The sequence below is a fragment of the Sebastes umbrosus genome, chromosome 22, assembly GCF_015220745.1.
Source record: "Sebastes umbrosus isolate fSebUmb1 chromosome 22, fSebUmb1.pri, whole genome shotgun sequence".
Classification (NCBI taxonomy): domain Eukaryota; kingdom Metazoa; phylum Chordata; class Actinopteri; order Perciformes; family Sebastidae; genus Sebastes; species Sebastes umbrosus.
This window is the reverse complement of record NC_051290.1, coordinates 4,694,308-4,711,895: the sequence shown is the minus strand read 5'-3', so window position 1 is coordinate 4,711,895 and position 17,588 is coordinate 4,694,308. Positions and strand designations below refer to the sequence as shown.

At 40.2% G+C, this 17,588-nt stretch overlaps 1 protein-coding gene across 2 annotated transcripts; it reads left to right on the top strand.

Annotated features, from left to right (window-relative positions):
* sox19b (SRY-box transcription factor 19b) lies at positions 1 to 8,338 on the top strand. Of its 2 annotated transcripts, XM_037758654.1 has the most exons (3): positions 1 to 283; positions 430 to 1,083; positions 6,399 to 8,338. In XM_037758654.1, exons 2-3 carry the CDS (start codon positions 431 to 433, stop codon positions 6,658 to 6,660), a joined length of 915 nt encoding a protein of 304 aa, XP_037614582.1. In that variant the 5' UTR covers positions 1 to 283; position 430; the 3' UTR covers positions 6,661 to 8,338. The 2 variants fall into 2 exon arrangements, with proteins under 2 accessions (XP_037614582.1, XP_037614581.1); XM_037758653.1 differs by having other exon boundaries at positions 2 to 1,083.
* The last annotated feature ends 9,250 nt before the right edge of the window (positions 8,339 to 17,588 follow it).

Below are 17,588 nucleotides of genomic sequence, written 5' to 3'. Positions count from 1 at the left end.
CTCTTCTCCTATTGGTCCTCCACACCCGGCTGACTGCACCAGAACAGGGGAACTTTTGCAGGATGAGTTCAGTGTGTGATTTGGCCTCCTGACAACAACAAGTGGTTTCACCGCTGAGAGAGAGAGAGAGAGAGAGAGAGAGAGATAAACTGCGTCAACACCTTTCTGTTAGAAACAGTATAATGACGCACAGGACCAGACTTTAAGAGAAACTGTGCTGTGCGTAATTAGTGCGTAATTAGTTGATTTGGATCAGCCGGTGCGCACGTTTCAACCTGCACAGGTGGACGGCTGCAAAACTTTGTCGACTCTTTTTGTGCAACTTTTTGTGCATTTTTTGGTGCAACTTTTTGTGCAACTTTTTGTGCAATTTTTGGTGCAACTTTTTGTGCAATTTTTTTGTGCAATTTTTTGTCCAAACATGTACAGCATGATGGAGCACGAGCTTAAGCCAACCGGCCAGCCTCCCTCTCACCAGACCCAGCAGGGCATGTCACCAGTCACCGGCCACATCACCAGCATCATGGCCAGCAACAACACTCATCCTGGCTCCAAAACAGCGTGTGCACCTCCAGGCGTGGACCCCATGGATAAAGTGAAGAGACCCATGAATGCATTCATGGTGTGGTCCAGAGGCCAGAGGCGCAAGATGGCACAAGAAAACCCCAAGATGCACAACTCCGAGATCAGCAAGCGACTTGGTGCAGAGTGGAAGCTGCTCACCGACGCAGAGAAGAGGCCGTTCATCGACGAGGCCAAGCGGCTCCGAGCGGTCCACATGAAGGAGTATCCGGACTACAAGTACAAGCCGAGACGCAAGACCAAGCCGCTGCTGAAGAAGGACACCATGCAGGTGGGTAAATACCCTCTGTCGGCTGGGAACCTGCTGGCGGCGGCGCAGGGACAAGGTGGCAGTCCGAGGATGGACAGCTACGGATGGGGACCCACCGGAGGTTATGCGGGCATGCAGGGCGAGGCGCTCGGCTACACGCAGCAGCTGCACCGGTACGACCTGTCAGCTCTGCAGTACCCACCGGCCATGACTGCAGCACAGACCTACATGAATGGAGCCAACTCTTACAGGTGAGTTTTTGCAGAATAAGTTTGGAAAAAAAGTTTTTGCACATGGTGGAGTAAGTGCAAAAAAAGTTTAAGTTAATTGTGATTTTCATATATTTTATATTTAATTATTTCCATTATTTGAAATGTTGCTTCATAAAATGAGAGAAGCTCCACAGAAAGTCAAAACAAGGCACAATGTGGCGGTTTTTATTTTATCAAAATGTTCTCAAGTTACTGAACACAATGCTTCTCATGACACCTGATGATGGCTTCCTAAAAAAATGGATAAACAGGTGTTAGGAGAAAGTGGTGGCAGAAGTGCATCTCCAAATAAGTGTGGAGCATGCACAGAGAATTGAGCTTTTATCCGCATTAGTGGCTCCATGTAGATACAGTTCTCCACTTTCTCCTCCATATTCATTCAATTGTGACTTGATGTCAAATGTGTTATTTGACAGAAACTTAACTTAGAATAAACAGTAAAACGTGCACTCATTTGATCTGATAATTCACCCTAATTTAACAGGTTTTAACAGTTAGTTAACACTTTAGTTTAGGGAAAAACATCGTGTTTCTGGGTTAACATAACTACGAACACCAATGAATGTGAAATACAGTCCAAAATAAGAACTACAACTACAACTTGTTTAGGTTTAGGCAACAGAACTACAACATGAACGGAGCCAACTCCTACAGGTGAGTTTGCAGAATGACTTTCAGAAAAGTTTTGCATGCACATGCTGGAGTAAGTGCAAAAAAACTTAAATTAATGTGATTTTCATTTATATTTAATTATTTCCATTATTTGAAATGGTGCTAAATAAAATGAGAGAAAACAAGGTCTCCAACATGTGCTGTAGTCCTGATCCACCTGCGTCAGGCATAATTTGTTTAGGCAACTAAAGAACAACTTATTTAGGTTTAGGCAATAAAACTACAAATTCTTTAGATTTAGGCAAAACAACTACAACTTCTTTGCAATCAAATTACAGCTTCTTTAGGTTTAAACAACAAAACTAAAACTTCTTTAGGTTTAAACAACAAAACTAAAACTTCTTTAGGTTTAGGCAAAAAAAAACACTTGTCGCTATTTTTTATGAAAATGTTCTCAAGGTGCTGAACACAAAGCTTCTCATGACACCTGATGATGGCTTCCTAAAAAAAGATGGATAAACAGGAGAGAGTGGTGGTTGCTTCGTCTTCTCCAAATAAGTGTGAAACATGCATCAAAGATATTTTCTGTGTAGATTGAGCTTTTATCTTTATTAGTGGCTCCATGTAGATTCAGTCCTCCACTTACACTTATAGGCTTCCTCCTCCATATTCATTCAATTGTGACCTGATGGTTATTTGACAGAAACTTTTTGTTTTTGTTTTTGCACATGCTGGATGGAGTATGCGCAAAAAACTTTTATTTTATATTTAATTATTTCCATTATTTGAAAGGGTGCTTAATAAAATGAGAGAAACTCCTCTATATGCGCCACAGAAAGTCAAAACAAGGTCTCCAACATGCGCTGTAGGCCTGATCCACCTGCGTCAGGCACAATGTGGCACTATTTTTTTTTTTTATCAAAATGTTCTCAAGTTACTGAACACAATGCTTCTCATGACACCTGATGATGGCCTCCTAAAAAGATCCATAAACAGGTGTTAGGAGAGAGTGGTGACAAAAGTGCATCTCCAAATAAGTGTGGAGCATATGCAGATAATTAAAGATATCTTCTATTTAGATTGAGCTTTTATTCTTATTAGTGGCTCCATGTTAATACAGTTCTCCACTTTCTCCTCCATATTCATTCAGTTGTGACTTGATGGTTATTTGACAACTTAGAAGAAACAGTAAAACATGCCCTCATTTGATCTGATAATTCACCTCAGTTTAACAGTTAGTTTTAACAGTTTGTTAACACTTAGTTAAGTTTAGGTAAAAACATTTTTGTTTTGGGTTTTACAAAACTACGAACACCAATGAATGTGAAATACAGTCCAATATAAGGAATAAGTCGTGAGAAATGGTCTGAAAGTACACCAAAATAGAGTGCACCTGATGTAAGACAAGTTTAGGCAATAAAAGTACAACTTCTTTAGGTTTAGGCAACAAAACTACAACTTCTTTAGATCTCGGAAACAAAACTACAAGTTCTTTAGGTTTAGGCAATAAAACTACAACTTCTCTAGGTCTCGGAAACAAAACTACAAGTTCTTTAGTTCTTGGAAACAAAACTACAACTTCTTTAGGTTTAGGCAACAAAACTACAACTTCTTTAGATTTAGGCAACAAAACTACAACTTCTTTAGGTTTAGGCAACAAAACTACAACTTCTTTAGATTTAGGCAACAAAACTACAACTTCTTTAGGTTTAGGCAACAAAACTAGAACTTCTTAAAGGTTTTGGCAAAAAACTCCACTTAGGTAAGTTTAGGGAAAAACATCGTGTTTTGGCTAAACATAACTACGAACACAAATGAAGGTGAAATACTGTCCAAAATAAGGTATAAGTCATGAGAAATGGTTTTAAAATACACGTCCGATCTAGAGTTGCACCTGACGGCTCTTATAAAACGAGCGTTGAGTCAGGTGGAAGTGTTGAGATGAAGTACATTCAGTCCCATTGAGTCACGGAGGAACAACAGGCTTCAGTCTGCTGCCTACTTGTTATGCGCGGTGACGCTCGGCTCTGGGCTGGGTCCTGCCTGGAATGTTGATCAGGGTGACTTGACGGTAGGAAGGGTAGGCCACTCTGTGTGTGGTCCGCTACCCACAATCCACTCTGTTTCTTGCTAAACCATTGTCCCAGTTCCACTCCTGGGTCTCTGCCTCCTGCCTTACAGGTCTCATGTCTCCCCCCACCCCCCCGCCCTACAAATACAAAGACCGAACACTTTGACTAATGTGAGGATGGATGTTCTAGTATCTGTTTTTAACATGTCAGACATCTTTGTTCTCCAGCAGGTGAATCCTCTTAAAGCTTCCCTGAAAGATGTTTTGATTATCAGTTAGTCGTTTGTCAGAATGAGTCATGTTGGAGGCCAAACTTGTCCCGTCCTGCACTGAATCACAGAAACTAGGGATGCACCGATCCGCCTCATTCAGTCTCAATACCGATACCTGGGCTTTGGGTATCGGCCGATACCGAGTAACGATCCGAAACCGGTGTTTTAATTAATAAGCTGTATGCCTCACTGGGATCACTCTTTTATGTGTAATGCTTGACTTTAACATTGCTTTACTAACTTTGTAAAACAAAATGTGACCGACAAATTCATACAAATGCAAATTTATTTAATTGTTTATTATTAAAATAATAAATCGTACACCAGCAACTTGGCTAAAAATGCTAAAAATGAACAGGAATTAGTTTTTAAAGCAGGAACAAATTGGTCAAAACTTAAACAGGAATTAAAATTCCAGTATATAAACTTAAAAGTTAATTGAACAGATCAGTCTCTCTGTCACAGAAAGTAAGAACAAGACTTTACTGATATCTTGGGATGGTGCGTTTGAGGGTCATATGGCAAAAAAAATACAACAGATCTTGAGAAAAATAGCAAATATTAAACACAAATAGTATTTAAAAAATGTTCTTTACTGCATTTCTGTTGTAATTAATATAATATAAAACTATTCCCAGTTAGCTTTATTAGATGGCCCAGAGGGGAAGTTGTCTGTATCTGCGTCATGACTTGTGGATGTGCTTCACATTTACAATACTATTCTATATTTACTTATGTTTATATTTACTTTAACGGCACTATTTTATCATTTTGCTTTTACTTTTTACTTCCCCTTTAATATATTCATATTTTATGAGCATTTTTGAAGGAACCTTGTGCTGCACTCTCTCTCCTCAGTCAAATAGGGAGTTATTGAGCCCTTTTCTCCAAATAAGTCTCCTCTTATCCCTAATGATATGTTTGCTACATGAGGGATATATTTTTGTTGTTGTCTAAAAGTTTTTGTCCCAAATATGAGGATGTACCTGACATACTCCAAAGCTCGGTTACTCCAGCAGAATTATCCGTCACTGTAGTGATAGTAGAGAAGCTCTAATGTCCTCTCTCCCTCCCATACTGGTTTATTTTAACATATGATAATGACGTGTTCATGGATTTAATGAATGTATTTGTTAATCCTGAAGGTCTTCTGAAATGATAGTAGTGTCAAAAGACCAATGACGTGATCGAGAGGCATCGCTGTACCTGAAGTGTTTGATGCTTTTGTGGCAAACTTTTTTGTGCTCCGACTGGTGGAAATAGAAGTGACTGTATTGTGTTAATGAAATAGGAATTGAATGATGCACAAAAGACTCAAAGTTTTGCTGAAGTAGATTCTTCAATTTCTGGAATTCTAGTGATGTTGGTGTGTTGTGACATTCAGAAAGAAAATACAAGTCGATGTGGTGTTTTGTTCAGTAGTTTTGCTGATTTGGGACGGCGGTTGCCTTCTTTAGGATCTAAATATTTGGTCTATTCTTGTCGTGTTGTGTCTGAAAGGACCGTCAGTGAGTGAGAGAAGGAGAGAACTAAGATAAAGAAATACTCATACAAGGAGCGAAAACAAATTAAAGTAGATGAATATTAGTTTATGCCAGAGATTCACACGCTAAGTTTACACCAGAGGGGTGAATTATTCATTTATTCAAGTTTAATATAAAACTGCTGTTGCAGTGTACTTTATTATTTTGATATTTTCACTTTTTTAAAGTCAATGTTTTCATAAACATCTTGTAGTGTACTGTTTAGCTGTAAAATGAGAAAGTTTGTGACCCGGCAGCAGATCAGTTGAGGAAATACCAAAGCACCGCCCACCAACCGGAGCACAGCCAATAGGAACGCTCTCTCTCTTTCTGAAATGAGCGTCACCGTGCATAACAAGTAGGCAGCAGACTGAAGCCTGTTGTTCCTCCATGACTCAATGGGACTGAATGTACTTCATCTCAACACTTCCCCCTGACTCAACGCTCGTTTTATAAGAGCCGTCAGGTGCAACTCTAGATCGGAGGTGTATTTTCAGACCATTTCTCATGACTTGTTCCTTATCTGGGACAGTATTTCACCTTCATTTGTGGTCATAGTTATGTTAACCCAAAACACAATGTTTTTCCCTAAACTTAACTAAGTGGGTTTTTTGCCGAAACCTGAAGAAGTTGTAGTTTTGCTGCCTAAACCTAAAGAAGTTGGTTGGACATGAAGCCTGTAAGCAGAGCCAAGAGGAGGTGCAGAAGTCTCTCAGAACACTTGAATTATTCTGAAAGGTTATTATGGATTTTTGAAGCCAATAAATTGTTGCCTACTGAAGCTTTAATATATCTTAAACTCTCTCCCCCCCACAGCCCGATGTCCTACAGCAGCAGCCCCCAGCAGCCCAGCCCCGTCACCATGTCCATGGTGAAAGCAGAACCGGTGTCCCACTCGCCTCCGACGGGGACGCCGAACCACCACCGCGGCCCTCTGCAGGGCGACCTCAGGGACATGATCAGCATGTACATCCCGGGACCAGGAGGGGACGCCGGCGACCCCACGGCGGCACAGAGGGGCTACGCCAGCGTCCAGCAGCACTACCTCACCGGAACCGTCCCACTCACACACATCTAGGACTGGAAGTGGGAGTCATAGGGGGGGATGGCGGTGGCGGCGACGGTGGGGGGGACCGGAAACAGCTCACGATGCACAGCTGGCTGGACGGGAGGTGGAGTCTGTGTTGGCGGGACTTTAGACTGGCAAAGAGACACAAGAAGGACACTTTTTTTCTCCCGCATTAGTAGTTCAGACACACAAGTGGCGACTACATTTAAAGTTTTTCTACCTCTTTGGTACCACATAAAGACCACCACACGTACAGAGCGCCCCAAAACCCACCCCCACCCTCCAGCAGACTTCCTCCATGAAGGACTGCAGTTTATGTGGGGTGTTTATGTGTACATATTCTGTCTTTTTCTGTCTCCTTTTTTTATATTTTAGAACTTATCCATAATAAGAACTCCTTTTTGTTAATAACACTTGTGACACCGGCACTCATGACCGTTCCGCCAAACCCAGTCCGTGCCAGTTTAGTCTTCCACTATACAGCCGCGGCATAGAGACTATAAATGACCTGGCAACCCGGTCGCTGCCGGATCAGAATCCCTCAGCTGGTGACAAACAAATCACCCGAGCTGACGATGTGGTGGTTTATTCGTTATTCGGTCCTGAAGGGGTGGGGGAAAGGAAAACGCACAACTCCAATGAACTCTTTGTGCCTTGGCTTTTTATATTTTTAACTGATGAAATCTTGTTGGATGACACGGAGAAAAACCCACCTGTTGGACAATCAGCACTGCATCCACAGGAGATAAACACTTCTTCTACGCTCCTACGATACAATCCGTCGCTTTAGAACGTACCGTAGAACCAGGCTGGTTCTACGTTCCAACATCTCCGTACGTCTACTGGTCGTCACTGGATCTACAGTTTCTTTGCTGCCTGTATGAGTTTTATTTGCTATAATTAGTTTTGTTAGATCTTTTTTGATGTTGCGTTGTTCTGGCAGTTGTCACTTTGCTCTAGGCAAGTTGTTTTTATAGGCTTTTTCAGTATAAGGGGGATGAAATTTAATATGAAATGCAGATTAAAACTCGCGTCTTCCACCAAGTATTGACCTAAAGGGCCTTCCAGGTTTCTTATAACAAAATGTTTGTGTTTCTACTACCAGTAAAGAGAATGTATCACATTAAAATCTCCTGAAAACGTATTCATATATGTGGGTCAATCTATAAAAATAACTTTTTAATCCTGGTTCTGGTACTGTTATTTCCTGTTTTCTAGCCTGCTGTCTTGCTTATTATAGTGCTGCTATGGACCTAAAGGGAACTTTATATTTTCAACCTACAAAAAAACTGTGAATATTGAATGTGCTAGATTATTCCGGCAGTTTTTAACTTCCATTACTAACTCGACACGCACTGGAAACAGATGCCTTTTATACTTATATTTTTTTGAGAAGAAAAAAAAAGGGAGAGCAGTTTCTATTAAAGTAAATGCGTGAATGTTTACATTGTTACCCAAGTGTTTTAACTTTTCTACTGACTTGTATCTCTATTTTTTAGAATGAATTCTCTTGTATGTAAATGCTGCCATATACTATAGAGTTACTGTATGTAGCATTCATGTAAATAATGTATACATTTTTAGGCTCTTATACTAAGAGTCTCGATTCCTTTTTTTTTTTTGATTAAAAAAAATCTTTGTTATGGCATTCATGACAATATTAATAAAAAGTACAAATCCTTTTTCATTAACGATGTTAACTGTTTGTGTACTTTTAGCTCAACAGCATCATATATACATAAATACATTCAATGGCCACTTTATTAGGTACACTTGGACAAATGAATGCCGCAAATGCAACCTTTTCCAAAGTATATAAACTAGCTTTTTCTGGAGCTTTCAGTCATATCACATGGTTTTAATGTTCAGGTGTTTGATCCATTTATTTACATACATAAGGAGGCAGAAATGCCACTAACTACCAGCTCAATAATAATCATAGTTGACAACATTATAAGCCTTTAAGGGGTAATTGATGCTGATCTGTTGTATTGGATTGCTTTACATTTTACAGGCGTACCTAATAAAGTGGCCACTGCAGTTGTAGGATGATAATATACTTCTTTAGAGGACCTCACCAGTGTTATTGTAAGCTTTATATCCTTTTTAAAAAGCATGTTTTATAAGGTTAAAGGTTCTTTATTTGTTATTTGTCAGTTCCAGCAAAGCAGTCATTGGCAACAGTGCTCATAAAATATATAAAAGGGGAAATCATAGAAGTAAAAGTAAAAGGATAATGATAATCTAAGGATACATCTGCTGACCATTCACATTCAGATCTTAAAATGTAATTTTCCCAGGATTGCATTCATTTCAATATAATATAGAAATTAGAAAACTTTTTACTTCTTGCTACAAACAAATCATCACCGTTTAAATCATCACAGTGAATATCAAACCTGCATTAGTTTTTATGTTAAAATGTGATTATTATTATAGAATAATGCAGTCATGGTGTTTACTTACAACACACTTCATATCCCTAAGAAATGAATGGAAGTCAATGACGACCTAAAGCAGGAAAAGTACATTTAAACTCTTAGAAAAATTCAGTTTTAGATTTTAAAACACCAGTATAATAGTACGTTCCTTTACTTGTTTCCAAGTAGATCAGTCCATATAGGGACTTGGCTTGGGAACCAAAAGGTTGCCGATTCAAGACCCTACACAGACAAGAACGGATCTCCTGGACACTACCAGGGTGCCCTTGCGCAAGGCATCGGATCCCATAAACTGTCCCCTCCCCGAGTGCTGTAAATTAGCTGCCGGTTAAAAATTTCCAAATTTCAATTGGAGTAAATTTCACTTTCTCTGATTTACATTTACATTTATTTCTCAATATACACAAACATAACTGTATTGTAGGCTAATTGTGATCATAATGTGTATTTTTCTGATGTTATTGCTCATATTTATTATATTATAATGGTTACTGTTATTAAAGCAGCAGTAGGCAGAATATTTTTGTCATCATTGGGCAAAAAAATCCATAATAACCTTTCAGCATATTGTAATTCAAGTGTTCTGAGAGACTTCTTCTCCTCCTCATGGCTCTGTTTTCAGGCTTTAGAACATCTAGACTTTGACCAATCACAATCTCTGGCTGGTGGGCGGTGCTTGGTATTTCCTCAACATGGCTGCTGGGTCACAAACTTTCTCATTAACAGCTAAACAGTACACTACAAGATGATTCTGAGAACATCTGAGGAGAGAAATAGGCATTACAGTAACAGAATATTGATTCATATTTCATCAATTGCTCCTGCTTGAGTATTTCTTTTTTTCTTCTTCTTTAGTAGTAGTAGTAAGGTCCTTTCAGACAGAACGCGACAACGCCACCACTGCGCTCTGAAACCTGTTATTTCCAAAGGTTTTCGCTGCATCGAGCAAAGCCCAACTTTGGGCGCTGCACGCTGTGGCGAGCGCAGCTTAAACATGAGCTCAAATCGCGCTGTGTCGCGCGTATATAGACTACCTCCTTCCACCGGGAAACGACAGATGGTGTAGCTCTATTGTCGTCCGGGTGGAAACAGTAGGGATTATACACACACTGTTCAGTTCCAGAAACAGGCTAAGATAACGAAAAGGGCTTAAAATTTGACATCAATTGGGAGAAATACGAGAGAATTGTGACCTCAGGAAGAAAAACGGAAGAGAGCGATGAAAAACGGGAAGTCTCCCGGGAAAATCGGAGGGTTGTCGAATGATTGACAGCTGCTCCGAGGACGACAAGGCTCCAGCTCGGTTCTGATTATTCGTTTTCCTCCGGTCTGTGAAATCTTGCAGATGCCATTAGGAGCACCGGAGGCTTACCGTTTTATAAAAATATCTTTTTTTTTAAAGGTCCCATATCGTGCTCATTTTCAGGTTAATACTTGTATTTTGTGTTTCTACTAGAACATGATTACATGCTGTAATGTTAGAAAAACCTTTATTTTCCTCGTACTGTCTGCCTGAATATACCTGTATTTACCCTCTGTCTGAAATGCTCCGTTTTAGCACATTTCAAGGGAATTGCAACAGCATTGCATCGCTAGGCAACTGTTTGGGTCCATGTTTACTTCCTGTCAGCTGATGTCATTCACATACACTGCAACAGGAAATAAACTGGGACACATTTAGAATGTTTATGTTTAAAACCGTGTGATAGTCTAAATATTGTATATTTGTGACATCACAAATAGACAGAAATCCAAACGGCTTGTTTCAAACGAACAATTTCTGAATACGGGCTGTGCGTGTATTTCTCTGTATATTGAGCGGTTTGATAGTTTAACAGTATTTATATAGCACTTAAACCTGCTTTATAATATAAAAGACATGAAAATCTCTCTTTTTACAATATGGGACCTTTAGTTATCTCTCTAAGGATATAATAATAACAGGCCTAATAATAGTGATGATCTCAGGTGAATGCTGGTTTATCTGCGTGTCACCAGATGAGTTCTCATCAGCTGTTGCTTTCCAACATGACCTCATCCATCCCAATCATTACAGGACATATAAAGAATGGGCATACCAGCAATCAAAACCGACCTTTCCCCGCTTTCACAGCGTCCTCACAGGCGGAGCCGTCAGCCCCCTAACCCGCCTAGAATAAAAGTGAACATTAGTGGGGGAAACATGGGTGTCTTTGGCGGGGTGGGAAGATGTGATGGCCCTGGGAGAGGGGCTGGGGGTGGGGGGGTCGTCTATAGTGCCTGGAATGATTTAAAGCTCGATTATTTACTTTCTTATCTTTACCCTCTTTTAAAATTCACTTTCCCCAGTCCTCCTCCCATCCTCCCCCCTTACACCCCCTCTCCTCTCCACAGAGAAAGCGGGTGGATGGCCCGTTCGTAATTGGCCGTGTCGGAGGCTCATTGTCCGGAGGCTTTTCAGGCCGCAGGTGCATATAGTAAAGCCGGAGTCTCCGCTCCTCCCCCGGGCGTCTTTGTTCCCATCTCCCCCCCCGCTTCCCCCCCCCCACACACTACTCCCCTGCCGGGCAGAAAATTAGGGCTGCTTTTTAGGGGGCTTCGTCCTCTGGCTTAACCCTTTCACCGACCGCCGCCTTTCTCATGGAAATGGGGGAGAGAACCCCGCACCGGCTAATCGGTCACTGAGGGGAGGAGGAGGAGAGGAGGAGGAGGAGGAGGAAGGGGGAGAAGAGATGAGGGCACCAGGATCAACCGGAGGAGGAGGAGGAGGATGGAGGAGGATGGAGGACAGATGCAGGGGGGTCTCAGAAAACCAGTAAACTATATATATCTGAATGTCATTACATTTCACAGGTAATGATGAAATGCTATTATCAATTTAGAGGATCAGAGTACAGCAGAGACTCCGGCCCTGGAGACCAAAGCTATGGTCTCCCCTACGTCCTCCGACCGCGGCCAACACAGTTTAACAGACTGAACAGCGTAGCCACACGCGAACGTGCAGGGGACACCGACCCGGATTGATTTATGCATGTAAGAAGTTACAAACAGTCCCTTTAAGTGCTTTATAAATACTGTTAACTATCAAAAACGCTCAATATACGGAGAAACACACACACAGCCAGTATTCAGAAATTGTGCGTTTGAAACAAGCCGTTTTGGATATCTGTCCATTTGTGATGTCACAAATATACAATATATTTAGACCATTACACGGTTTTAAAAGTAAACATTCTAAATGTGTCCCAGTTTATTTCCTGGTTGCAGTGTATGTAAATGACATCAGTTGACAGGAAGTAAACCCAAACTGTTGCTTAGCAACGCAATTTTGAGGGGCTAAAGGTGCTCGGAAACTCATTGTGGTTTCACCTAGATGTATGAAACTTGGTGGGTATATGTAACATGTTGAGACGTACAAAAAAGCCTCTTGGAGGTATACCGTAAACCCAACAGGAAGTCGGCCATTTTTAATTGAATGTTGAATGTTTGGCAATTTTTTTTTTACCATTTTAAGGCACTGTACTCTTAGAGATTCAATTATTTATTTAATTTTATTTAAATTTTTTTACTTTTTTAATGTACTGCATGAGCAGTTTTGTATGTATATATTGTTATATATTCTAAGCATGGGGATATGTGGATAGAACTCAGTCATTTAAAGTTAGAATAGCACCATTTGAACCTCTTTTCTGTGAACAGCGTATTTAAATAGGCCTGGTGTTTTATTATGAATTACGTGTATGGTTGCAATGAGATTTCTAGTGCGGCAAATTATAGTGAAATCATAGTCTCATAACTTTTATTTATAGGTCTATTATTATACTATTCCTTCTTGGACCCCAGAACCTCTCTGGAACTTCCTGAGTCTCTCAAGGATCCCTTGAACCTCATTGAGAACCTTTGGAATTATCTCGAGGACTCAGGAACCTTGTCGACATTAAGGGTTCTTCACAAAGTTCTCTGATCACAGAAAAGCTGTAAAAATCTGAGTAAAGACAGTTTATTTGATTAAACATTCTTAGATAGTAAGCATGGGGATATGTGGATAAAACTTTGTCATTAATAAAAAAGTTAGAATGGCACCTTTTAACCTCTTTTGGTGAGCAGCGTATTTAAATACAGGTTGAATTTTGGCAACGTACCAAAGGAGCGTTTCTTGCCCTGCAACTAGCGGAAGTTGGAGCATACATGTGGGTTGTTTTGGCTGCGGTCCATGGGCGGGGAGGGGACGGGGTAGGGAGAGGAGTGGGTGGAGAAGGGGGTGGAGGGAGTGTCAATGGAAAGGATTTTCTGGTCCAATACATCCCATCACTTAGCAACAAGCAGTGAGGCTTCAACAAGTGGTTGCCATGGATCCGCCGAGAGTGACTTAAAAGTCTCCACAAAGAGCTGTGGTCAGCCTCTGTGAGAATCAGGTGGTGGTTACCAACAGGGTTTTTTTTTTTTTAAAGTGCGAATCTGCGTTTTTTACTGCGGTGACACACAATCTAGTCATAACCCTTCGTGTTTCTGCAGCGATTTGAATCCGCAGCTCGTCTCCTGCGAAGTTAATTTATGCTCGCTCACTGGCAGGTCAAGCTCTCATTCACTGGCTGCCGTTGTCTCTTTCTTCAATGGACATTCCAACAAGTAAGAGGAGGAATTAGGAATTATATCAACACAAAAAGACAGGAATGAGTGTTGGCAACACTGCTCCAGGAAACCACCACTTCAAAAGCAGTCATGGAAACGCTGCCTCGATTTTTTAATGTATAGTACCTGCTGCATTCCTGCAGGAGCCCAGACACAACTATTATCTGCATGTAGAGCAGGGCAAACACCGCCCTATGTACACACACATGTGCATGAACGTAGACATGTAGATACCAATTCCACTGTTATCGGGCCATTAAATAGGCGTTATCAGTCGCTATAAGCACCATAGATGTGGGTCGTTAGGGGCCTCCTACACCTACTACTTTATAAAAGGGAAACTTAAAAGCAACACGTTCTAAAATGTTGTAAAACTGAATAAAACATCACGCTTTGAACACGAACAAAAAGGCTTCTTTAGGTTTAGGCAACAAAACTACAACTTTTTTAGGTTTAGGCAACAAAACTACAACTTCTTTAAGTTTAGACAACAAAACTACAACTTATTTAGGTTTAGGCAACAAAACTACAACTTCTTTAGGTTTAGGCAACAAAACTACAACTTCTTGAGGTTTAGGCAACAAAACTACATAGCCTTTGGAATAACTATGAACTCAAAGACAACTACACATTGTTAGATTCATCCAGGATTTGACTTCTAGTCTCCTGGGTGAAAATCCTGTGTTTTGTGTCCCATCCATATGAGTCCCAAATCCCAGAAAAGAGTTGTGTCTCCATCAGGATAATGTTTTCCTTTGGTTTGGTTTGCCTCCCCCTGCTGCCAGAGGTTTGTGCAGCATCAGTGTGTGTTAATCATTTGACCTTTGTACCATGTGACTCAGTCAGGAAGTCAATTGAGAGCAGGATAACCTCATGGTTTGACTTCCATCCACTACAATCTTCCACGTTCCATGCCTTTGGCAGCATTCTCGGTATGTGACATGTTTACCGTCATTTTTACATTAGGTACAGCAACACAGTACTATAACCACGTGTAGTTATATTTAGGGCCCGAGCAAAGTCAACGTCGGGCAGCGAAGGTCCTATTGAAACTGTAGGAAATTACATGTTTTATGTTTTAATGTACTCCTCCAACCGGATCCAACTCAAATGTGCCCTTTATTGATAACTTGATGATGCATTATTGTTGCGGTGGCATGGCGCCATTTGGCATGATACGCCATGAAACAGGAAGTTGTTGTAACTTCAGTGTACTTTGTCAAATCTACTCCAAATTTCTCAGCCATGATGACAAACCAGGCCGGAGGTCATTTACACGCTAAAATAGAGTCATAGTCCCGCCACTACACGTTTGGCCCGCCCACTCTCATAACTCAAAAACCGTTTGTCGTAGACTCTTGTGTTAGATGTCATATCACCCAGCAGAGAGTGCCTGTTTCATTGGTGAATGCACTTATATTAAGCCAAACCGTGATCTTTTATTAAATATAACTAAGCAAGTTTATCGCATTTTTATTTTGTTTTGTTTCAATTCACAACGTTAATCACATGTTTAAAACTGTGACCGTAACGCAGTCTAGTTCTATGAGAATGTAATTTTTAAGAGATAGGGTTGTCCAAAGTTACAGTCTCTTTAGTACAAAATTCCCTCTTATACTATAACTTTTTTTTTCAACATACCATAGTATGATTTTTTTGACATACTATACTACAACTTTTTTTTGTTGCTTTTTTCAACATACAATACTATGTTTTTTTTTACATACAATACTATGATTATTTTTAGACATACAATATGATGACTTTTTTCAACATACAATACTATGACGTTTTTGAACATACAATACTATGACTCTTTTTAGACATACAATACTATGACTTTTTTCAACATACAATACTAAGATTTTTTTTAGACATACAATACTATGACTTTTATTACTTTTTTGATGTACTATAGTATGACTTTATTTGACACACTATAATTTGGCTTAATCATATCCCTGAAGTGTAAATTAGTCAAAATGTCGTCAGACCTGAGGGCATTTTCCATCTTCCTGTCAATGTGAGAACATGTGTCCCTCATAGAGTACACTCGGAAACATGCACACCCTCCTCCACAGGTGGTTGGGCGAGCTACAGTGTCTGCTGGCACGCAGGTGAACAAGTGGGCGGCTGCCGTTTTGGCAGCTCGCCACTTCAGTTGTAATGAACGTCACCCCTGAACACGAGATCTACTGCATTTTTGAGCGTGCAGCTGGTGGCATGCAATACCTGGGCGGGCAAACACTCACACGCACGCACAGAGCGAGGCTGAGTGCTGCTATAGGTACGATAAGGATCATTGTTTAGTCTGAAAACAGCAGAAGTCACATCCTCCATTAAAGGACAACAATCTTCTACTAAAAATATATATTTCATTTGAAAATGCATTCAACTAAAACCACAAAAAATACTTGTTTGAGCAATCAACAATTCAGAAAAGATAACACAGTTCAGGGTTGCAGGAATCAAAGCGTAACCACGCTTCAGAAATAGAAGTTTGTGCACCAGACAGACCACCATGATGGGCAGCAGGGCTGTCAGCAGATACAGGCCCATACTGCCACTAATAGAGGGAAGTGTTTGCTAAGCCATGAAAGACTTGACTGACAGGTAACTCTAATGAGTTGTGTGCGTGTGTGTGCAGAAGGTGGGGAGAGGCACACCCTGAGGTGAGGAGAAGGTGAACGTGGGAGGAGTGACTGGAGAAAGGAGCGGTAAAGCTTCTTGTTTGTGTACCTAGAGATTTAACCAGGTATAATTAATGTGACCACGGATGTTCACTGAGTTCATGGGAATCCACAGAAACTGAGAATAACAACATGAGTATAAAGGAAGGGCTTGAATTAGTACAAACATGTTACCTGTAGTTTAATACATGTACAGCATTTTCTATGATAGCACGGTGTTTAATGACTAGCAGTGAAAAACTAGCAGATCTACCACCACGGTCATAGTATAGTATGTTGAAAAAAAATCATAGAATAATATGTTGAAAAAAGTCATAGTATAGTATATCGAAAAAAAAGTCAGTACTATGACTATTTTTTTTTAATTACTTTATTAAAGTCAGTATAGTATGTCAAAAAAAAATAGTCATTGTAAAGTATTTCGAAAAAAATTCATAGTATAGTACGTCGGAAAATTTCATGAAAAAAAGTCATAGTATAGTATGTTGAAAGATTTCATGAAAAAAAAGGTCATAGTATAACATGTCAAAAATGTTTCTGATAAAAAGTCATATAGTATTTCGAAAAATTTCATGAAAAAAGTCATAGTAAGTCATAGTTTTCACTTTTTCCGACATACTGTACTATGCCTTTTTTTAAACTTAGTATACTTTGACTTTTTATGATGCTATATTGTGACTTGGGAAATAGCTCAGGGCAGTAGATATCTGGTTGGAATACTGGAGGTTGTGGGTTCGATCCTTATGTGGTACAAACTGTTTTCAAGTCTAACTTCTAATGACGAAGTCAAATATACGAAGAGAACAGTCCTCAGTGCGTGTGGCATTGGTGGCTTGGCTGCTTAGTTCTCGGTTCTGGCTGCGGCAGAGCAGGGTTCGATCCCCACCCTCACATCGATGCCCGGTGCCCGACAGTGGAGTGAGACGAGCGTCTGCTCCCAGGATTTACCTGAGATACAACTGGGGGGTTATGCAACAGAAAACAGAAATTATAACAAATTCTGCTGAATAAATAACCTATAATAATATATGACCCAAACCCTGACCTATAATAATGTATAACCCTAACCTATAATAATGTATAACCCTAACCCTAACCTATAATAATGTATAACCCTAACCTATAATAATACATAACCCTAACCTATAATAATGTATAACCCTAACCCTAACCTATAATAATGTATAACCCTAAC

Excerpts from the sequence above, each read along its gene's own strand:
- sox19b (XM_037758653.1), top strand. The coding sequence starts at position 422 with ATGTACAGCATGATGGAGCACGAGCTTAAGCCAACCGGCCAGCCTCCC. Across the intron at positions 1,084-6,398 it reads AATGGAGCCAACTCTTACAG|CCCGATGTCCTACAGCAGCA; the intron begins GTGAGTTTTTGC and ends TCCCCCCCACAG.